Here is a 23,485-nt window from a genome sequence, read left to right as displayed (position 1 = left end):
TGTAACCAGACACAGAAATAGAAGCGAGGCATCTTTGTTGCCTTGGTGTCATCAAGGATAAGGGAGGGGATTGTTTGAGGGGATGTATTTTAGGACTGTATGAAGATGTCACAAGTACAACTTCATTTTTGGCACCTCTAAGCTGTAATTGTTCTTCCTCCCTGTGTAGGTCTGAAATGCACAACAAAACTGTCAGTCAGAGGTTTGGGTTACTTCTGGAGTCCTACTGTCGAGCGTGTGGAATGTACCTGAAGCACCTGAGCAGGCAGGTGGAGGCCATGGAGAAGTTGATTAACCTCACAGATATTCTCAAGCAGGAAAAAAAGGATGAGACCCAGAAGGTATCAAAGTCTGCCCTTATATCAAAACTGCTGCTGTTGAGTCACAGTAATTACTTAGAACTGTTCTATTTGATCAACGAGGAAAAATGTTCATGCTAATTTCAGTAGGTGGTATGTTTTCTGGGGAGCTGCAGTATTTTCTGTGTAATGCCATTGTCTAGCTCTCAAGGTAATAGAATTAAAGGTTTCAATTTGTGTAATATGTAGCTGAGCTGTACTTATATTAGAACTGTGCAAAACCATGCTTGACAGCCAAAGCTAAAATCTGATACCTTCATTTACATGTAAATAGTGTTCTCAAGACCTGAATGTGCTTATTTATCAGGTACAGATGAAGTTTCTTGTTGAACAAATGAGACGGCCAGATTTTATGGATGCCTTGCAAGGTTTTATCTCTCCTCTTAATCCTGCACATCAACTGGGAAACCTTCGGTATTGTATCCATTTTGAAGTTTGTCTAGATACTTAAGTAAATGTTTGTTAATGGTAATAATAACATTGTTGAGGTTGACTGTTAGCTTAGTAAATGTCAGTATCTTCAAAGTGCATTGAATAGAATTTGTAGCAGAGTAATCCATAAAGAGTAGAGTCATTTCAATCTAATGGTTTAACAAATCAGGAAACAACGTGACCTTTAGTTGTTTCTTTAAAGTGCCAGGAACTGCAGTCCTTTTTCAAGTTGTCAGGAGTCCATATTGCCAAAGGTATATTTACAATATTCCCTTACAACACAGCTCTTCTGTTGGTCTTAGCAAATGGTTAATGTAGCACTTAGTAATTTAACTGTGAGTCCAAAAGTGAAAATGGTGGATTGTCAGTTGTCTTTGCACTTTAATTTGTTTCTAAAAGTTTTCTAAAGTTTGACCAAAACAGGGAGAACTTAGCAGTATTAGAGAAACAGGGTATAAGAATCAAATTATGCCTATTTCATAGAAATCTTATCTCTTTTAGGCTTGAGGAGTGCAGGATAATGTCATCTGCAAAAAGGCCGCTGTGGTTGAACTGGGAAAACCCAGATATTATGTCTGAATTGTTATTTCAGAACAATGAGATAATATTTAAAAATGGAGATGGTAAGCATAGACAAATAAGTATTTATATCAGTCAAGTACAAAATTTATATATTCTAAGATGTTTGGTCTGTCAAGGTGGAAAATTATGCTATTTAATATTTGTTATTTTTACATGTAAATATTTTCAATCTGTCATATTACAGATATGTAAGCTGTGATTCCATTGTCCTGGATTTAGTGTGTGTCTTTAAAATCACCACCACAAGTTTATATTAATTTTTTACTATTTAAAACCTGCTTTTCTCTACTGAGGGAACAAAACCTGCACTAAATATGCAAGCCTCATTACCTTTAGACATATAGTTTTGGGGGGAAAAGGAAAGTAAGATCTAACCAAAGGTTCTGGTGTTTCAGAATTTGCAAATTTAATGTATTTGACTATTTCAGACTTGCGCCAGGACATGCTGACACTTCAGATAATTCGAATTATGGAAAACATCTGGCAAAATCAGGGTCTTGATCTTCGGTAAGCAGTAGAGATCATTCCCAAGTAATGCTGATCTTAATGGTTTTAGCATTGGTTTGTTCCCAGAGATAGCTTCTGTTTTCCCTAGGGTCATAAATGAAATGTTATAAATAGACATTTTTGTGCATATTAGAGCAATATTTATTTTTTTCAGTTAACTAAACTACTGGATTTTATAAACATAAGATCATATTTGAAAAATACTTAATTCTCATTCAAGTGGGTCTGAGTGAGCTACGTACAAGGAATGAATACAAGAGCAGCAGCCGCACTGTGGCCAAGTGATTGTGTCTGTAGGTTGGGCTTTGAACAAGGTGCCAAATCCTCAGCCCTGCTGAGCAGTGACTCTGTGGAGCTGGTGTCTTCACTTCAGTCTGCACAGTAGATATTTCCCAGTCTGTGTGAGCTTCTCCACCTCCAGACAGTCTGTGGTGCAGCAGCTTCTGCAGGGCATTCAGGATAAACTGTTCTGCTTCTGGAAAACTGATCTTAGTCGGGTTACACCTTCAAATTTGTGTTTGATGTGTGGTACGTTTTGAGGTGGGAGCAAAGAATCTGCCTGTGCACTGTCTTGAAATCCCCAGTTTTCATTTCCTTATGTAGACAAAAAGACCTGTTGGTCTGTGTTCTCTCTCATGAGTCACAGTTTTGTTTCCAGTACTGTAATGAATGGCAGAATTAAGCCTTTGTCCAAGAATGGTTTGCAGAATGGTTACAGTTCCCCATGTCTTAAAGAGTAGCCAGATACAGGAATCTGCAAAAATACATCCTCTCACCATTCTCTATAAAGGAAGAAAAAACCAGAAAACCAATGAACCTTTGTGTTTCAGGATGTTGCCTTATGGTTGTTTGTCGATCGGTGACTGTGTGGGACTCATCGAGGTCGTGAGGAGCTCTCACACCATCATGCAGATTCAGTGTAAAGGAGGCTTAAAAGGAGCACTGCAGTTCAACAGCCATACATTGCACCAGTGGCTCAAGGACAAGAACAAAGGAGACATGTGAGATTACCTGTCGCCTCTTTTTCTTGGCCATATCCTTCTTTTTGATGGAAACTTCACGGGAACTAAAGTTCATGGGAGATTATTTCCATAATTGTGTCCATCTAGTTTTGGTTTTGTTTTCTTTCTTACCTGTCCTTGTTTGCCTGGTAGTTCTTTTGCAAAAGATAAACATGCACTTGTGTGTTATTAGAATATCTGAGGAAAGTGTCTCCTTTTTTGTTCGCATAGGTATGATGCAGCTATTGACCTGTTTACACGTTCTTGTGCTGGCTACTGTGTTGCCACCTTTATCCTGGGCATTGGTGATCGCCACAACAGTAACATCATGGTCAAAGATGATGGACAAGTAAGGGATGCTTTTCTAAAATCATACCCACTTACCCACATACCCTAAATCATACTCACTTCAGTATGAGTTTGTTTTGGAAAAGAAAATCAGAACTAAGTAAATGATAAATTTTACTGTGACTTCGTTTAAACAAGGAATTATTAATCTTAAAATTCCTTTCTGTCTTTCCAAGCTGTTTCACATTGACTTTGGGCACTTCCTCGACCATAAGAAGAAAAAATTTGGTTACAAAAGAGAGCGTGTGCCATTTGTCTTAACACAAGACTTCTTAATAGTGATTAGTAAAGGAGCCCAAGAATGTACCAAAACGAGGGAGTTTGAAAGGTGAGCTTGCTTTTAACCATTTAACCTCCAGCCTGTTTTGTGCCTAAAATGTACTTTACTATTGGTGACCTTTAATAATTAGGCCTTTTATCTGAACAGTTGTATTTTAATTGATTTGCAGTGGGTATGTTCTAGTTCTTCATTTGTAGATGAGCCATCCACTTGTAAGTCCTAGCATTTACATGACCTTTGGTCCATGAAATCTCACTTGAGATTTGCAGGGTCAGCATAGATGGCAATTTTTCAAACATCTGAAATTTCTTTGACTTTACGCCTGAAATCCTCTTGAGATGGCAGAACTGAAACTACTGAAAATTCTTTAACATTGGGTGTTGTGTGCATCAGAGCCTTGCTGGTCATTCAGCCATACTTCTCTCTCCTCTAGCTGCTCTGATATCAGCTCCTCAGCTGGCCTGTGTAGTTTGTGACAATGGCCAGAACTTTAAAATAATAACAGTAAAGAAATAAGTCTGTTGCTGTAGTCATTCTTAATATCTCTTTCCAGCAACACAGTCTTTGAGAGGTTTCAATTTTAATTTCATTATGTTGATGGCAATGGAAGACAGATTTTGAATTACAGTGTCAGTCTGAACACTGCAGTGAAGCTTTTTTGCATTTTTTCCCTAAACCTGGGTACTTCTTATCCAGTGTGATACAGAAAATGCCCCTGTTTTCAGTGGATTCTTCAGAGCACCTAAGGAGCAACAGCTGCTGGCCCGCATAAAACCACAGGAGAAGTGCAACTCTGAAGGTAGATAGGAAAGCTAACAGGAAATCTTCTGAAATCTGAAATGTCAATTGCAGTGACAAAAATGGCCCTGTGAGCTCCCATAAATTCATGTTGAACAGTTGTATGAATGGTAGACAAGGTTTAAGGCTAGAAAGCCCATCTTTGGATGTTGTGTTAGTCTGACCACTATTAATCCTTACATGAATGAAGAAAAACTAAGTAGGAAAATGAGTGCATCTTCTCAGCTACATTATGGTGTTCTTACTGGACTAAGACTGTCTGCTTTTTTGGTGTCTGGTTACCTGTAAAACTGTTTTGGAGCTGAAACAGTAATATGCACCCAGTAGAGAAATGCACTGAGCTTTTTTCCCCTGGTCTCTTCCAGGTTTCAGGAGATGTGTTATAAGGCTTACCTTGCAATTCGGCAGCATGCCAATCTCTTCATCAATCTTTTCTCCATGATGCTTGGCTCAGGAATGCCAGAACTGCAGTCCTTTGATGATATTGCCTACATTCGAAAGACCCTTGCATTGGACAAAACTGAGCAGGAGGCTCTTGAGTACTTCATGAAGCAAATGAATGATGCTCACCATGGTGGCTGGACAACAAAAATGGACTGGATCTTCCACACAATAAAGCAACACGCTTTGAACTGAACTGACTACAAAGAAAACAAGAACTGATACCCCGCTTTGTGGGTACTGCACTGTTAATACCCATTAGCAGCGAAGACTGGTTGCATAGGAATTGCACAAACCATGAACAACATTAGAATTTATGGCAAGAAGAGAAATGAATTGTTCAGACAACTGTTGGAAAATAATGTAAAACAGGGTTTCAGATAGCACTAAAATTATAAACTTCAAAAATTAAGCTTTAGTACAATGTGTGCAGGGACCTTGACAAATTAGAGAGATGGGCAATCACCAAGTGTATGAAGTTTAACAAGGGCAAGTGCCACATTCTGCACCTGGAATGGGGCAATCCTGGTTGTGTGTATGGACTGGGGAACGAGAGGCTGGACAGCAGCTGCAGAAAGGGACCTGGGGGTCCTGGTTGATGGCAAGTTGAACATGAGCCAGCAGTGCCCTGCAGCCAGGAGGGCCACCTGTGTCCTGGGGGCATCAGGCACAGCATCACCAAGGCAAGAGAGGGATTGGCCCACTCTGCTTTGCTCTGGGGCAGCCTCACCTTGAAAATTGTGGGCAGTTTTGGGTGCCACAATATAAAAAAAAAAATTAAGCTATTAGAGAGTGTCCAAAGGAGGGCCATGAGCATGGTGAAGGGTCTGGAGGGGAAGCCATGTGAGGAGCAGCTGAGGCCACTTGGTCTGTTCAGCCTGGAGAAGAGACTGAGCTCAGACCTCATTGGGCTCTGCAGCTTCCTCACGAGGGGAAGGGGAGGGGCAGGTACCGATCTCTTCTCTCTGGTGACCAGAGACAGGACTTGAGGAAATGGCATGGAGTTGAGTTGGGAGGTTCAGGTTGGACGTTGGGTAAAGGTTTTTCACCCAGAAGGTGGTTGGGCACTGAACAGGCTCCCAGGGAAGTGTTCACAGCCCCAAGCTTGACAGAGTTCAAAGAAGTGTTTGGACAAGGCTGTCAGGCACAGGGTGAGATTCCTGGGGTGTCCTGTGCAGGATCAGAAGTTGGACTCGGTGATCCTTGTGGGTCCCTTCCAACCCAGCATATTCTATGATTCGATGATTCATGTTATGCCTTAAGCTAAAAAAGGTAAACTTGGAAGAATGTTTCCTTTTCTCATTTGATAGGATAAATAAGAAGGAAAAAAGAAAATAGTGCTAGTGCAAACGTAAGAGTCCATCATGTCTTACCTTAGATCTGGTACAGCAGGTAGAGACTATGCTGGATTGTGAAGAATGGAAAGAGAATTCAAGTGAGAGCAAATACTTAAATGCAGCATAATTTAAAGGGAAGGGGTTTGAAGCTCAAAGATCTAAAAAGAGTAGTGAGAGGACAGTGCCTTTTAAATGTGCTCAGAGGCATGAACATTTGTGGGGTTTGGGTGGCCCTTCGATTTCTGGGTCCGTCATCTGCACAGTTTCTGAAAGCAGTAGGAATTAGGCCCACTCAGTATGGTGTTTCTTCTGCTCAGTGTTTCTAGGGGTGCAATTCATACTTTCACCAAGAAATTCCCTATCATCCCCAAAAACTGACTAACCTGGAAATTGAATGGTCAGAATTGGGTTTAGTGCAACAGAGAGCTGTAGTGTTCATCTTAGGTTTGCTTTAATCTAACTTGAACAGAATAGATTTTTTTCATACATGTTTTCCAGAACCTAAAGAAAGGTGAGTTATTAAAATTATTGAAAGATTATTTTTTTATAAAGGCTATTTATATAATAGGAACTATTATTAATATATATTCTTTATTTACATGATTTGTCCAATATTAACTCTCTTAATTTTGCAACCCAGTTCTATCTGTCCAAGACTCCCGTTTTCATTAATGTCACTGAAGATGACATACTCCTAGGACCAAATTCAGCCCTAGTGAAAGAGGACACAAGTACCAGTGAAGTAGTGGGAATATACCCACTAAAGCCAGAGGTGAACTTGGCCTAAGTCTCTAAAACAATTTTGGGAATCACTCTTCACATTACTGAAATGTTATGCTGGCTATTCCAAGAACGCTCATTTAAACCCTCAAAATTTGGGTCTACCATTTCTCCTCTTTCTTCCTCCTTTGGAAGTGGTTGTTGAATCCAGTAAGATACATCAGAAATAGCAATTTAGATTTTCAATATGATCAATAATTAGCAGTTCAGCAGACAGATATGTTGGCTAGCTCAAAGCATGTGGAGTTACCAAACATTTTATAGCTTTGTCTGTTTTGTGTGTGTGTGTAATATATATTTGTAAATCTAGTTGTTGTCCTTTAACACAATTACAATGTGTGCAATCAATGAAATTGGCACCATGTTTTGAAACTGTTCAGAATACCGAGGATTTCAGATTGCCCTTATGCACAACTCCAGGTAGGACTGTTTTTCTAATTCCTAAACATGTTTTTTATAAGTTAGTGAAGCCCATAATAGTTCTGCAGGTGATGTTCACCGTAATTTAAACTTGCTAGATTGGCAGCACTTGAATTCCAAAGGTTTGGGGCTTTTGGGGGTTCGGCTTGTTCACTTGCAAACACGCACCGGGGTGCCACTCAGAAAGTGCAATACCACGTGTAATATAAAATATGCTGACAGTTGGTGTTAGATTAGAATATAAGCATATAAATAAACTGTACTTCATGCAGGCTGTACTGATGAGGTAATGAGGGGTTGGCTTCATTTAGTAAATTGTAATATATTGAAAATGTGCAATCAATTACGTTATGAAAGACTTTGGGGATGGTAAAGCCACAGCTTTGGTGTTTCAAGACACTTTCAAAGTCAGGATCCTGCAGCTGATTACTGCACACATGGATACTTGATGTTGTGGGGGGAAACCTGGTTTTGTGAAAACTACAGAAGCTCCAAGAATAGTATGGGAAATGTGAATTTTTATTCCCTTAGTTCTATGAAATATTTTGGAGTAGTCCAATAGACTTCCCATTGCTCTTTTTATTGACTGTTACATATTCCTTTTTGTTCATATGAATATTTTAACTCCTGCTAAGCTTGGTTGTACTTTCTAGAGCAAAGTTACCCTTGTATCTATTACTTTGCAGTCAACACACAATAATGGTTTAGCTCTTAAAAATGAGTTAGTTTAAGTTTAGTTCACAAAATCTGAAACCCTGTTGGCTATAATTCTTAATTTAACTGAGTAAAACTGTTGCACAGACATCACATTAGGTGCTATATTATCTGTATTTATCTGGTGTTGAAACAATGCTTTACCTCGTTTATGCAAGAAATGGTCAGCCTTTTCCAGTCTGGGTGAAAAGATCAACTCAAATTTATTGGATATTATGAGGCCAAATTTGTTTGTACATTGCCCCTTCCTAGCCCTTCTGTAAATACAAGTAGAAATGTCTTTCAGTTCAAGCACAGTATTCTGCACCCTTTTTTGCCCAGACAGAGGTATGAGGAGTCAGGCTCTGTTCCCAGAAGTTACTACAATTAAATGTTGTGCATAAGCTGTAGAAGTTATTATGTGAAAATCAAATAGTAAAAGAAAGGAAACTTCAGAGTGGTACAGATATGATACAGTTCAGTGTAACTGTAGCCTTTCAACAATTTCTTTAAAAAGTAGAAGCTCCTGGGCTTTAACCAGTTCTTTGTTTTTCAAATGCCCATCCTGGTTATACATTCTGCCAGTGTTTCACAGAAAACAACAATCCTTTTCTCAGCTTCAAAGTGTTGAACCCTCATTACTGTATCCTGTCACGGCAGTTCCGTGCTGATGTAACTTCACTGAGGATAGTGGAGGCACTGTTTGCTTCCCCCCTGGTGGAAATGAGAGGATGTCATCTGCTCCCAGTATCAGAAGGAAGATCTGCTTACAGACCATGAAAGCACTTGTAACTGAGCCCTAGATTTTTACAGAAATAGCTTGGAATTTGGCTTATTTTTAACTATTCCCACTTCATGGAGATTTGAAAATGCTCCCTTTGTTCTGGGAATCAGCTGCACAAAATACTAAAGTAGTTTATTTTAGGCTTGAATTGAATCTGGGCACCTTGCTCCTGCAGAACTTCCTTGTAAGATTGCCAGAGCAAGGAGCCCAGGACTGGGCCATGTGTTTTATCACAAAGCATTAGGAAATGGTGTTTTAGTGAAATAAAATTTAAAAACAGTAACTTTTTCAGCTGTGAAACTGTGTTTGATATAACGACAGAACGGGCTTCTGCATATTAGTTTTACTTAGAATTACATTCATTGCTTTCCTAAAAGTAGCAGAAAAAGTACCTGTACTGATTTTATATATGCATACCTCTTTGTCTGAAAGGGTGCATTAGTAGTTTTTTCATAGGTGAAACAGACTTCCAGTATAATTTTTAACTTTTGTTTTTAAAAAAAAGAAGGCTTTTAAATAAAAGCAAAATTTTAAGTGGTTTGGCATCATGTGGGAAAGACGAGCCTGCATATTGAGGACAATATAGAAATTACCAAGTTTGTAAGAACTTTGTATGTGATAACCCTGCTGTTGGTGGTTTGGCGAGTTGTTTGTGGGTTTTTATGCCAACTTTCCTTTTTTTGTAAAGTATTAAATGCCCTTCAGTGGTCAGTAGCTCATGTTTGTTGACAATTTGAAGGTATTGTCTCTGCTTTGTCATTATATAACTGGCATGTTCAAATGTCTGTTCTTAATAGTAATTATCAGTTCCTCCTGTTTTGCATGTCTGTACAGGTTGCAGACCTGGGCTGGACCCATTCAAAAAAACAAGTATCAGAAAAGCCACTTGAAATTACTATTTTTGTTGATGTCTTTGACATCTTGAAAATACTTCAAGTTAATGAAAATGGTGTGGTATTACAGAAAGAATTGTAACTTGCTGCTTCTAGGATTTTTTTTAACTTCTTTCACTTGTTTTAGTTTTACTTGAATGGAAGAACCACACTTGTTTTTTTAAAAACACTATATAGCTGTGGATGTTGTTGCAGATTGTTGAATCCCAATTTAATTTTGCAATACATGTTTCATACAAATAATGAATTTGCATCTTTTTATTTTGTGCTGGAAGTTGTCTCAGTTTAGGTAGGGCTCTATCTGTCCAAAGTGATGTGTAACTCACCACCCCCGCAGCTGGTGTTGGTTTGGGGTTTTTCTTTGTTTAGTTTTACTTTTTTTTACATCTGTGTTAATGAAGGGAAGCCAACTGGAAACTGGCTATAGAAGTTCTCTATTTGCATACACTAACCAAACCTATAGGTGCTCTGCTCTTTGAGAAATTCTGATTTCACTTTATGCTGATACAACACTCAGTTCAGCAGAATCACTCTGGATACACAATAGCATATGAAATCAGAATTAGGCTATATGTATATCAGATTATTTATTCCTATGATGCAGTATGAAAGGTTGTCATAAGGAGAAAAATGTTTAGTAGCAGCCCAGTTAAACACTTAGTAATTTTATTTTGAAATAGTCTTTATTAACAAAGTAGTCTTTTCAGCTCTCCAAAAGTACAGTAACCTTGCCTACAGTTTGTTTCATTCTTGACACTTCAATATTTTTGTTCCTTGCTAGCTTAAATGTTTCTTCTTCCTACTCTTTTGTAGCATACAGACTTGTTGAACCCACACTCAGGAAAAATAATTGTTCTTCATTTGCCATACAGTGTTCTGGACTTCTGACCTTTATTGGATAGACTCTGAAAAGTCTGAGGTCTTGTTGTGTTAGTGCTCCTGACTCTAAGCCAGATGTGAATCCCTCTGTCCCTTCTCTCTCCAGCACTCCTCTGGGACATGCCCAGAGCATAAGAACATCATAAAATACTTGTAAGAGAAGATCAATTGAAGCAATGTTCTGCCTGTACTTTGAAGTTAGTGTCCCCACTGGTTTGTGTAAGTGTGTTTTAAGTGTCCTTACTGTCACTTCTGTATGTGATGCAATATTCCTGCGGCAGAAGGAAGGCAAAAAATACACTGTTCTGTCTTGATTTATTTTTTAAATTCTGGTGCCTGATTCCCAGTAGTTATTAAACTGCTTCAGGAGCCATTCAGTTCAGTGTAACTGCATCCATTTTGTTAGGCTCCTGTTCCAATAATAAAATCAATCACAGCTAAACCTGACTTGCTTATAGGTCCTGTATTGCTAAAGTTACTGAAAGCCTAATTCAGGCAGAAGCTGTTTTTTTCAAGAATCTTTATGTCTGTTGTAGTTCAGTTAATTCTTGTCAGCCAAAATCTGGGTATTCATAGTTGGAATCTCATTCTGCCTCATTTCTTTAACTATTTTTAATCTATTTTCAGGCTTTATTAATTATGTTCTATATCCTGAATTATCAACTGCCCCAGGCTCTCCAAAATTGTCTTACTATTTCATTTGGGGCTGAGAAAGGAAAAGGAGTAAGATTAATCTTCTTGTCTTATAGCAACTGTGATCCAAATTCTTCATTTCTCATGTGAAGATAAATGTGTAATTCATTTTCTGGAAGTATTATCCTTTCTCTTTGCCCCCTTGCACCTCTTCAAGTTTTAACTGTGAATATCCACTATCAAAATCTACTTCCCTGGTGGAGAAAAGGGCTTGAAATATATATGGCTGCAGTCTGAAGTCCTGGATTCCCAGGTTTGAAACTTTGTAAATATTGTTGTCATTGTAAATGGCAACACAACTGCAGAATTTTCACAGAACCACTGAAGTTGGCAAAGACCTTTGGAGTTCATTTAGCCCAGACATCCTGTTCAAGGCAGGATCAGCAACAGAACAGGATGTCCAGGACATTGTCTAGCTGTGTTTAGAATCTGTCTGAGAAAGAGGAATCCACAGTCAATATATTTTCATAATGTTTATATGAAATATCTTCAATTTCATTGCCTGATGTCCTTTCAGTGGGCACTGAGAAAACCCTTGCCTGTCTTTATTCCTCTCTATGAAGTATTTATGTACCAGATGCCCCCCGGGCTTTCTCTTTGCCCAGGGTACCAATCCCAGCCCTCTCAGCCTCCTCTCCTATCCCTCACCTTTGTGGCCCCTCATGGACTCATTCCAGTACATCCACATCAGGTTTGTGCTGGGATCCCCAGTGCTCCAGCTGTGGCCTCAGCAGTGCTGAGCAGAGGGGCAGGGGCAAGGCTCACCTCCCTGGACCTGCTCTTCCTAAGGCAGCCCAGCATCCTGTTGGCATTTTGGCTAAATGGAGCCCAGGAGGGTGTCAGCTCTCGATGCTTCTGTGTAACTTGAGTGAAGCTGGGAGCAATTACCTGTCCACGTCAAAGGGAGAGTAAAAGCACCCACCAGTGCTTCAATTATCTTTTAAAAATGAGACAATTATCTTTGAAATAACCACTACTGGGGCCAGGGGGGGATGTTGCCATGTGTGTGTCCTTCTGTGATAAAGGTCTGTGGTAAAGTAGGTAGAAAGCAAGACATTTTTAGTAATAATGGGCCAAAAAATATTTAAGATGCAGCAAGATGCATGTGTTGTCATACTGAGAATAGTCTTGCAGTACTTTAAATAAAAAAAACGAAACCTTTTTTAACCCTTCTGCTGTGCTACTCAAGTAACAAATGTTTGGCCTATGATACTTATTGTAGTTCATGTTCATGGGAAATTGTAAAAAGTCTGCTTTTTATTTATCTTCGCGGTCTGTATCATGCTGTTTATTAAAAAAAACTACTTTTGTTTGGTTTTTATCACACTTTTGAGTGTTAATGTATATACTAACAACTAAATTAAAATGATATGGTTGGTACACTTGTGAATTCTGAAGCAAGAATTTAAGGAATATTCAGTCCTGGTGTGTGATTTGGTGTTGGAGCTCTGCTTTTAAAAAAGACTAGAAGAAAGGAAATGGAAATTGCATATCTTTTTGGGGGTTACAGTTAATCTGGGGGTAACAGAAATAGGATTTGCATTATTTAGGGGTCAAAAGTCCAATATGCATGTGGCATTTGTTCTTGTAAATGCTGATCCTCAAAATAAGTAATTTTATTTTAGTTTCAGACGTGGGCTGTAAAAAACTGTGACAGGAGAGATGATGTTATTGAAGTGTTTCAGCTGGATCGTTTACAGTCCCTGCTAAATCAATCTGGTTTTGAAAAATATGCTTCATGCTTTCATTACGAAAATTATAATTTAAAAAACAAACAAGCAAGGTGATATTTTTGTATCCAATACTAATTTTGAAAGAGTGACAAATATATTTGGGGAAATTATTCACTGGCAGTGCAAGAGCATGAGGCTGCAAAAGAACTCCTTTTGTGAACGTGTTGGCCCACTTTGGACTCCAGTTGCTAACAAACTGGGGAGGATTTGAGTTTTCTTGTGAGGATTTCACATTTTTTTGGAGGGACAAGGCAAACGTCAGGGTTTTTAATCAGGCCTTTTCAAAACATTTTGTCTCCAGTCAGCTCTTAACTTTGTACACTGGTCAGTTCTGTTTCAGGTCACGCTGCCAGCTTTGAGAAGGGCTGTGGTCCAGCAGGTGCTCAGTTTGTGCTGGACCAACTCCGTAATAAAAGATGGATATCATCATCCTTATATTTTGAAGCTTCAGTGGAGCTCTGATGTGAAAGTATGTCGGGGGGTTTGGAACTAGCTACTTCAGTGACCTGAACTAACAGGTTAAACTTGCGTTTATTATACATAAGGTGAGCTTTACCTCCTTTCCTAATAACTGTGAAATGGTTGTGAGTGGCTACAACTGTGTGTTAGTTGCACAGGATGGTTCAAGATAAGAGAATCATGAGCTCTTGTTCAAATACAAATTTTAGACTACTGCCATTTAGTGCCATGGTGTGATTTTTGTGGTAGTTCTGTCTAAGTATGAAAAAAAATCACAGAAAATTTGCAAAATAATGCTGGTGAAACAATCAAGATTTGCAATGTGGGCAGTTTGCTTTAGTATGGGAATCTCAGTAAGCCCTCCTGATTTTATGCTCAGAAATCAATCAGTCTGTTTTCCAACCTGCCACAGCAAGACTCAATCTAAAGTCTGAACCCATGTAACAAAAAAGAGCAGGGAACCTGATGCTAGACAAGATATGTCAAGGAACCTCCTACATGTCCTTTTAAACAGTAACAAATCTACCTCCAGTGAAGGTTATCCTGATGAGCTATGCAAACTGCTTTCATGAAGAAAGGGTTTACCCCATGCTTATTTTGGTCAGGATGCATCCCCACTAATTGAAATTAGCATCATCTGTGTTGCCCATTTAAACAAGAATGTGAATGTCGCATAGGTTTTTCTGTATTTTCAGTTAGAATCTGTTCTGAGTGATTAAAACCTCACCCAGAGTTCTCTCAACATCCCAAGCACGTGGTGGTATAGAAAAAAAGACTCATTTAGGCTTTTCTGTCTAAAGCATTGCTAGTTCTGTTTGATGCGTGTGACTTTGAACTGGATCTGCAGCTTCAAAGGGGATCTTCCTCAGATGTTTTTCTTTCACTTAAAGCCTTGTCTTTTTATCTGACATAAGTGGTGTTGGGCTGTGGTGCTTTGGGTGGAGAACAAATCAGTCAAAAGCTACAGAAGATGCTTTGGTCCGCCTGCGTTTGCCTCACAAGCAGGACTGAATTCAAAGCAAAGGTTTTGGGGTTGGATTTTTTTCCTCTCCCTTTGCTGTGTATGGATTTTAGGTTCTCATCATTGCCCTCCTCTGGGGTCCAGGAAAAGTGCTGTCCTGGAACACTTGCATGGAAAATATTTTGGTGAATAGAGGGAGAAGTATGTGGGCATCCACCCATGTGGGTGGCTGTAGCCAATTTATGAGACCTTTAACACAAGCTGTCCCGGGGAAACCTCAGCAACCATGGCTGGAATAAAAAGCAGAGAACAAACTCAACTGGGAGACCAGAGTCTTGTTTGATTGGTCACTCAGGGCGGGAGATTGTAGACATACAACATTTATTTAATGTCTGAGGGCTCAGCACTGTGCCAGCAAAAGGAAACCTTTAGTCCTGTTTTGCTGCTTACCACCAAAACTCCTGTGTGATCATAAGATGAAGCTCTTTCCATCTGGCTCTAAGCAAATCACATTACACTAAAGGCATGTTTCCAGCCTCACGACAAAGGCTAAATACAGGATTTTATAAACAGAATAAGTCCAGTTTCATCTGCCAGGTGATGAATAAAACTAAGGCCAGAAGCAGAGTATAATTCCTTTTTTTACTAATCAGCGGAGCAACACCATTAGGGATATTGTAGATTCTCTGCTAATTCAAAACTTTTTCTTAGAACTAGGTAAATTCAGGCTAAGCCAGAGCAAAGCAATTCAGTGAATGAAATGCTTAGCAAAATTGTTATAAGTTATTTTAAGTCATGGAAATAAGGGATTGTAGTGGATTGCCTCATGTCTTCAAAATTAATGAGGTATTTTTAAAAATACTAATATGTTTGAAGTGTTCTCCTTTGTGAACCAATACAATTTGGTGTTTTTTCCCTATGGCATGATAGAAAGTGAAGATGAAATCAGCAAAAAGGGATATGATTATAAATTTGGAAAAGGGAGAATTGCTTATTTTAATTTTCAAACCCTTATTTATACATATTTCACAGAATCATGGAATTGTTAGTTTTGAAGGGACCTCTGGAGGTCACCCAATCCAAGGCATGGTCACTTGGAGCAGGTAACACAGGAACATGTCCAGATGGGTTTGGAATGTCTCCAGAGAGGGAGAATCCATAACCTCCCTCTGTGCTCTGCCACCCTCAATGTGAACAAGGTTTTCTTCATGCTGAGGTGAAACTTTTTTTTTTTTTTTTTTTTAGTTTACAGCCATTACTCCTTGTCCTGTTGCTTGGAACCACCAAATAGAGTCTGGCACCATCTTCTGGCCCCTGCCTTTGAAACATTGATGTGCAGTGATGGGATCCCCTGGGCTGTCTCTGCTCCAGACTAACCAGGCCCAGTCCTGCAGTCTGTCCTCACAAGAGATGCATCAGACCCCTCCTCACTTTGTGCCTTCGCTGGATCCTCTGCAATAACTCCTTGTCTTTCTTGTATGTATATATTTCTTTCTTGTACTGTATATTTTTATGATATACTTTATCTCGATTCTCCTATACTGTTGCTCTAAGGGACAACTTCTACATCGACACAAAAAGTGAAGTTGAGCATCATGAGGTTCTTGCTTTGACATCATTTGTGTAAAATCTGAGTGCTGACACTGTTCTGAAGCAGGCTTACATGCTGCCAGCTGCCTTGCAGCCGTGGGAGAGGCCTGCAGATGAAAACGCGGCTGTGCCGAGGGTATCGGGTACAGATGAAATATAAACGAAAGGTTTATTTAGGCCCCCTCGCCGTCGCTATGGCGACGGGGGGGGTGCGGCGGCGGCCGTGGCCGGCAGGGGGCGCTGCGGGCGGCGGCCGCTCTCCCGTTTCCCGCCCCTTGCCCGCCGAGCGGCCGGGCCGGGCCGGGCCCGCGAGGAGCGGGGCGGGCGGAGCGGCCGCGCCGGGCCCGGCAGGAGCGGAGCGGCACTGGCGGCCGGCAGGTGAGTCCCGGCGGCAGCGCCCGGGGAGCCGCGGGGCGGGAGCCGCCCGTGTCCCGGCCCCGCCGGGGAGGTGAGCTGTGACTCACGGCCTGGCCCGAGGCTCTCCCGGTGCGGCCCCGGGCCCGGCCCTCTCCCGCCGCTCCTGCGGGGTCGCGGCCTCGGCCCTGCCCGCGGCTCCGCGGCTGCCGCCGGGGCGGAGCGGTGCCTTTGCCGCGCTCCCGCCTGAGGTCCCGGTGCGGCCTCCGCGCAGGCCGCGCCGCCCCGGGGCCATCGGGATCCCGATCCTCGGAGCCTGGATCCCGCTTTTCAGGGCCAGGGAAAGCGGCTGGAATAGAACAAGCGCGTTACCTGGGGTGAGACTTGCGGTGTCAGTGCGCTGGCGGCTCTTCTTTTGCAATCACAGAAAACGGTGAAGGTACTGATACTTCTAGATAGTGATACAACGTTAAAATCAATGATTTTTTTCATCCTTTGAAGTAAAATTTTAGTTGAGAAAATACATAATTTCAGGAGAACACAGTTGGCTTGATCAGGGCCCTTTTTTCCGTCCTTTCACCTCTGGTGCAGGGCACTGACTGCAGGAGATCCTGGGCCCGCAAGTGCTCTTCATTTATGGCAACCCACATCACATTCCTTGTTTGCAGCCTTTTCTTCTTCAGCACTGTTTGTCCCGTATGTAGCTCATGTGTTTCAGTTCCAAATACTTTTCTGCTCTCAGGAGTTTCCAAGTGCAGCAAAAGCCAACCTGAGACAAAAGAAAATTAAATACACCAGTGCATCCACCTTACTAATTTTGATGCTCTAAACCGAAATTAATATCAACTTCTTATGTTCTTATGTTTCTAGCTTTAATTTCCATAGACTCATTATTTTTATCACTTGTATCTGATTCTGGTTTTTTTTCTATTTTGTGCTAAAGTTTTAAGTGGTTTAAAATGCTGTCACCCCGTAGGTGAAAATCTTCTTAAGCTGATGCATTCACTACATTTGGAAGCTGTACAGCCATCAGCTTCTTAGCTGCTCTGCTTCCTGATACTGAAGAGTTTAGGATTTTTGGTAAGAGAGCATGATTGTGTTTAGTATTTTAAACACTAAAACTTGTTTCTGAAGAGCTCTGGCCTCAGAATGTCCCATCTGACAAAAAGGGTGCTGGAGAGAAGGCTTGTAGATGACCCTGTGTGCTGGAATACCTGGAGTTCTGACTTGTCTGTCCGTAGGGTGAACCTTCTTCTGCTCCAGGGCAGGAATGTGAAACTGGACTTCAGCAATTGTGTGCATTTAGTGGGTTCTTAACTGTATCAAAATGGGCTGGGGGACAAGAAGGGGAAGTAGGAAAAAATTTTTATATTTGATATGCAGGTTTTCAAAATGTTTATATTTGTCCATAAGGTTCTGAAAGATAAACTAGATACAAACAAGTCTAATTCTTTAATGTTTTTACTTTACAGTTCATGCAGACAGTTCAAAATGAATGAACATCCTAAAAAGAGGAAAAGGAAGACTCTGCATCCTTCTCGTTACTCAGGTCAGTCTAGAGCTTGAGTTATGTATACTTTAGTAAGTTAATCTTTTTTTCTCAGAATAATAACTTCACAAGAAGGTACCACATGTGCCAACACGTAGAAAAGCAGTGATATAAAGGGTGGGATAAGAAATCTTAGCTTGAATGGACAGCACCCATGCTGCAGGCTCCTTTGCTGGGCCACTTTGAGCCAATGCACCTGAATGGTTTGTTCTGTACTCCCTACACATGGGGGAACTGCAAATGAAGATGATTCTGCTTGCACAGAGGGAAGGAATTCTGTAAAAGTTGGGGTGTTCAGCACTGAACATACTGTGCACTTGTCAATGTCCTCAGTGGGAGCAGAGACCCGATACTCCAAACATCAGGGCAGCAGCTGGAAGGTGTAAATCACAACAAGAATTTTTCCAAAATGACAAGTAAAAATGTGAAAAGAATTTTGATGAAAGTGAAATACATCTGTAGCTACAAGACATGAGTACTTAATTTTTATTTTTTTTTATGTTTTGGTTTAGATTCTTCAGGTGCAAGCAGATACATAGACAACAGTGGAATTTTTTCTGACCACTGCTATAGCGTCTGTTCCATGAGACAGCCAGATATAAACAGAGGTAAGACTGTGTTTTAGGGTCTTGTTCTGCAGTTCTTCAACATGTCATGTTCCTATTCATAGAAGCAAATAGAATACACAATATATATCAGGTGATTCCTGAGTGTCCTTGTGATCTGATGGGCCTTAGACTGCTGGGAGGTTGTTCCATTGTTCCAGTTGAAATACACTTTTCAAAATAGAAACAATGACAACAAAAAGACCCTTTAAACAACTTCAAATACTTACTTACCTAGGTAACAAAGTTTTTAAGTTGTGTCCTTTAAATGTAACATTTAATTTAAGGATTTTAAGTTTTTTTCTTTATAATCAGCTGACTATTTTCTGTTGAAATCTTCTAGACAGAGTTGCTATTTTTTGAATTCTTTTGTTTTTCTCTGCATGTATAGAAATAATTTTCAAGGTATTTATTGTTACTTTTTTTAAAATGTAGGTTATGATGTGCTTAGTAGATAAATTTATGCAAGTATAATAAATAAATAGTGAATAAGGCCTATGACTAAGTCAAGGAATCAGGATGATGCTAGTGTGGACAAATGATGACAAGGAAATGCTTCTCTTCCCTTTGCAGGTAGATTCCACAGTCCTGTGCAGAGCCTGGACACAGATGATGATGGGAGTCCAGTGCATGCCGGGAGCTCTCACTGGAGCGGGGCACACTCAAATGTTGGAATGCACTGTACAGACCCTAAAAAGAGGGATAAAGGTAAAGGTCAGTGTGTTTGCAGATCAGGTGCTGAGAGGTGGGAGAGCACAGCTGCTGCTGGTTTTTCATGTAACTTCCTTGCTTTGACAGCAATGGTGAAGGATTTATAGTTTCTGCTATTGCTTTGTTAGCTGAAAATACAGCATAGTCTGGCAGGGGAAAAATAACTGGTATTTGCATTTGAAAGCTGCTGCAGCTGACTGAAAAATTAAAAATGGGCCCAGGTGTTTTGTTGTGGGTTTTTTCAACCTTCTATTATGTATTTTCTTTTGCAGATAAAGGTACTAACAATGGAATGTGCAGAGACTTATGTGACTCACCTATATTCAGTGACAGCCCCACAGAAGAAGAGAAACCTCTAGATATCCAAACTGTAGAAATTTCTACAACAGAGGTGAATGCTGTAGAAGTTCACGATATAGAAACACAGACTGTGTCACCTGAGAAGCTGGAAGCTGAGGACCTTGAGGAAATCCCTCTGGAGACCTCTAAAATCTTTGAGAAGAACCAGGCTTTGAATATCACAGCTCAACAGAAATGGCCTTTGCTGAGAGCCAACAGCAGCGGCTTGTACAAATGTGAGCTCTGTGAGTTCAACAGCAAGTACTTCTCTGATCTGAAGCAGCATATGATCCTGAAGCATAAGACATGTACAGACACTCATGTCTGTAAAGTTTGTAAAGAAAGTTTCTCCAGCAAAGTGCAGCTTATTGAACACGTAAAACTACACGAGGAGGATCCATACATCTGTAAATACTGCGATTACAAAACGGTGATTTTTGAGAATCTGAGTCAGCACATAGCAGACACTCACTTCAACGACCACCTTTACTGGTGTGAGCAGTGTGATGTGCAGTTCTCCTCCAGCAGCGAGCTGTACCTGCACTTCCAGGAGCACAGCTGTGACGAGCAGTACCTGTGTCAGTTCTGCGAGCACGAGACAAACGACCCCGAGGATCTGCACAGCCACGTGGTGAACGAGCACGCGTGCCGGCTCATCGAGCTCAGCGACAGCTACAACAACAAGGAGCGTGGCCAGTACAGCCTCATCAACAAAATCAGTTTTGACAAATGCAAAAACTTCTTTGTGTGCCAGGTGTGCGGCTTTAGGAGCAGGCTGCATACAAATGTCAACAGGCACGTAGCTATTGAGCACACCAAAATATTCCCTCATGTCTGTGATGACTGTGGGAAAGGATTTTCAGGTATGTTAGAATATTGCAAGCACCTAAGCTCTCATTTATCTGAAGGGATTTATTTGTGTCAATACTGTGAATATTCGACGGGACAGATTGAAGACCTTAAAACTCATTTGGATTTTAGGCATTCAGCAGATTTGCCTCATAAATGTACTGATTGTTTAATGAGATTTGGGAATGAAAAAGATCTTTTAAGTCATCTTCAGATACATGAGACAGTGTGATTGCTTTCTTTCCCTGTAATCAATTTGTTAGAATTGGAATTAATTTCCAGTCACTGGAATGTGATATTAAATACAGTTTTAACAACAATTTTACATTTCTAATGTTTTCATCTTTATATCAGTAAAGCATGTATAGCACTTGGTGTTGTGAATTTCCTTGTCTAGGGGTTTCAGTAGGAATAATCACATTTACAGTGTGATGGATCAGATTTTGTGGGGAGGGACAGTGGACGTAATTGCATGTTGTGATACGAGTTCTGATGGTCATCCCACTCTTTCATGTCTAGTGTACAAGACCTCTCTTGACTTTAAAAAGGCACAAAAACAAAGCAAATACCTAATTCCATGCTTAAATAACCCAATACTGGTTTCAGTTCCACATCCAGCTCATGTTACCCTGTGTGGCAGCAGGTCATTGCACTGGTGTTTAGCAATAGCACTGGCCTGCCAAAGATAAGGGTGTTCCAAAAGTTCCCGGGTACGGACATCTCCAGATTCACATACCAGCCTTCATTTACCACCCCATGCTCCTGATAAGCTTTTTCAATTGTCCTATTTTTCTCTTGTGATACCTTTCTGACCTCACTGTTCCTTTGTTCTATGTTTAAGTCCTATCTTGGGACTGTCCAATACATGTACGACACACTCTTCCACACGACTCCCACATGATATTCCCTTATATACCTTCAGTTCTTATATTTGAATGTGCTGAGGAGACACCCATTGCTTGGGTTTGGATCGGATCATGTTCTAAAGAGTAATTGCAAAAGGAATTCACAGTGATCCTGCTGAGATTAATTTCTTATGTAAAATCCTAGTTTAGCTCTCACTGAAATTATGTATGTCACTAACCTATGACTAGAGCAAACTTCTAGTAGTCTATATTATTGTAATAATTCTGTATATTTATCATTCTTTCCACCACTAGTAACTTGAGGAATGTTATTTTAACTCTGTAAATTTCAAACTTTTATATACGGGCTTAAAAGACTGGTACATTACAAAATTTTTACTAATAACTCAAATTATTTCACACATTTGTTTATATTACATATAGCACTTTCCTGCCATTGTAATAGTTGTGAGTTTTTACAGTTCATTCTGTAGTTCTATTTCCAAGTGGATACTTGGACAGATAAAAAGACAAGTGTGGGGTCACTTAGACTATGCTAGATACCACGGTGAAAATACACATAAATTACTGGTGCAGTTTACATTTCTTCTTTCATTGATTGTAAATTTGTAATGTAAGATTGTCTAATGCAAGCTTTGTATAGAGATAATTAATGTATCAAACATTTGATCAGTGAGATTTGGTGTTACCAGCTTCAAGGCATGCAATTGTCTTTGGATTTGATTTTTAAAGCTAAGGATAAAACTTGGCTGAATGTTGTCAATTAATGGAAGTTCTGATTTCCAGAGAAGTATTTCTGGAAAGATTATGAACCACTTAGTGTTTATTTTGTTGTGGGAGGCAAGAGCATTTCTGTCACTTTGAAATGCTGATTTGCTTCTGGATCTTGTGTTTTGTCATTGAAAAGGGCAGTCTGAGGGTGTCTTGCTGTATTTTATTACTCCCTTGTATAGAGAATGACAGTATCTGTGGTAGAATTGCTGATTTCCTATTTTGAACACATGCTTCCTGGCTGGCTTAAAATGGTAGCAATAATACAGTTAACAAAACACTAAGATGAATTATTTTCTATATGGAAGGCTAACTTCGCTCATGTATCTGAAAGGGGAATGCTGGTTCTCTGAAAAATGCTCCAGCTGAGCTCTGGAGAGAAAGCTGCTCTGGGAGACAGTGACAAGAAGTGGAAAAAAGGCACTTATAAAAAACCAAATTAAATAAGGCGGCTTAAAAAGTGTATATATTTGTGTAGAGCAGCATTGTGTCCCCAGCAGGAAAAGTGGTGTCCTGTGGCAGCACAGAGTCCTGTGACACAGCAAAGTTGCTGTTGACATGAATAACTTCATGGCTGTCTTTTGAGTTGGGTTATTTCTGATCTCTAAACTGGGAATCAAAACAATACCCTACAGGGATATTGTGAGGCCAGATCTTTCCAAACTAAAATGTAGTGTCTAAACGGGAAATGTATCCAAGGTCATCTTAGGTAGCATTTTATAATTGAGGGACTAATGTTAGTATTTTCTTTTTAATATCTATCAGGGAATAAATGGAAGTGTACAGGAGTAGCATGTCTCATTTTAAAAGGGAACCACAAGTATGCTGCTGGCTTCCACATGATCTGCATGTTAAAGCAAGAAAGATACTAAGTAGTAGGAAAAATAGGTAATGGGTCTGCCTAAAATCTGGAAGGCTGAAAGGCATGGTTGAGCAGGCCAAGGACAGGGAGGACATTTGGGTTATTTGGGTGCTCAGACCTGAGTGCAGCTGCTCTGCTACCGCCACAGATCTGTCACCCTGAAGCCTGAGCTGCTCATGTCAGCCTGGAGTGGCAGAAATAAACTCTGGGGACCACAATTGTGGCAGTATTTATTATTTTTCTGCAGGGTGCAGTAATTAACAAATACTGCTTGTTCACTGGTACCTGCAAGGTTCAGCTGTTTCAGAATCAGCATTCCAAGCAGAAGCTATGCAAAATCATGAGATTGGTTTTAGTAGTGTTTTGTATTTGTGAGAAATATGTATTTGATTTTCTGCTTTTCAGACTTTCGAACCCTGAAGTTTCGATATGTGACTCGATTTTAGGGGTATTTTCCAACCTTAACAAGTCTCTGTGTGTCAGATTCCTGGATCACGTTTCTTATCGAGCAAAGACCTTTTTTATGTGATTGCCGACTTCAAAACAAAGTTTACATCCCACAAATTATTGCAAGATCTTAAAATACAGCCTATTAGTAATCCTCAGATA

General features: G+C 40.2%; 2 protein-coding genes across 24 annotated transcripts in view; both read left to right on the top strand.

The window, feature by feature from the left end:
- The window catches only part of PIK3CA (phosphatidylinositol-4,5-bisphosphate 3-kinase catalytic subunit alpha), a 39,068-nt gene extending 29,170 nt beyond the window's left edge, over positions 1 to 9,898 (top strand). For all 8 annotated transcript variants that reach the window (XM_086844084.1, XM_086844081.1, XM_086844086.1 and 5 more), the window contains 8 exons: positions 170 to 341; positions 667 to 773; positions 1,293 to 1,414; positions 1,802 to 1,880; positions 2,711 to 2,881; positions 3,113 to 3,230; positions 3,406 to 3,557; positions 4,673 to 9,898. In XM_086844084.1, coding sequence (XP_086700210.1) covers positions 170 to 341; positions 667 to 773; positions 1,293 to 1,414; positions 1,802 to 1,880; positions 2,711 to 2,881; positions 3,113 to 3,230; positions 3,406 to 3,557; positions 4,673 to 4,943 — 1,192 coding nt within the window. In that variant the 3' untranslated portion in view covers positions 4,944 to 9,898. The remainder of the gene's footprint in view (positions 1 to 169; positions 342 to 666; positions 774 to 1,292; positions 1,415 to 1,801; positions 1,881 to 2,710; positions 2,882 to 3,112; positions 3,231 to 3,405; positions 3,558 to 4,672) is intronic.
- Positions 9,899 to 10,147: 249 nt separating this feature from the next.
- ZNF639 (zinc finger protein 639) lies at positions 10,148 to 23,481 on the top strand. 16 transcript variants are annotated; one of them, XM_086844135.1, is made up of 6 exons: positions 10,148 to 13,505; positions 15,626 to 15,856; positions 17,797 to 17,873; positions 18,386 to 18,481; positions 19,052 to 19,186; positions 19,462 to 23,481. In XM_086844135.1, exons 3-6 carry the CDS (start codon positions 17,816 to 17,818, stop codon positions 20,607 to 20,609), a joined length of 1,437 nt encoding a protein of 478 aa, XP_086700261.1. In that variant the 5' UTR covers positions 10,148 to 13,505; positions 15,626 to 15,856; positions 17,797 to 17,815; the 3' UTR covers positions 20,610 to 23,481. The 16 variants fall into 16 exon arrangements, with proteins under 16 accessions (XP_086700261.1, XP_086700257.1, XP_023788637.2 ...); XM_086844131.1 differs by lacking the exon at positions 10,148 to 13,505 and adding an exon at positions 17,301 to 17,404 and having other exon boundaries at positions 14,027 to 15,856; XM_086844128.1 differs by lacking the exon at positions 10,148 to 13,505 and adding an exon at positions 17,301 to 17,404 and having other exon boundaries at positions 15,741 to 15,856; positions 19,052 to 19,192.
- The last annotated feature ends 4 nt before the right edge of the window (positions 23,482 to 23,485 follow it).

This window comes from Cyanistes caeruleus, chromosome 10, assembly GCF_971803275.1.
Source record: "Cyanistes caeruleus chromosome 10, bCyaCae1.hap1.1, whole genome shotgun sequence".
NCBI classification, from domain to species: Eukaryota; Metazoa; Chordata; class Aves; order Passeriformes; family Paridae; genus Cyanistes; species Cyanistes caeruleus.
This window is presented reverse-complemented; position numbering and strand designations above follow the sequence as displayed.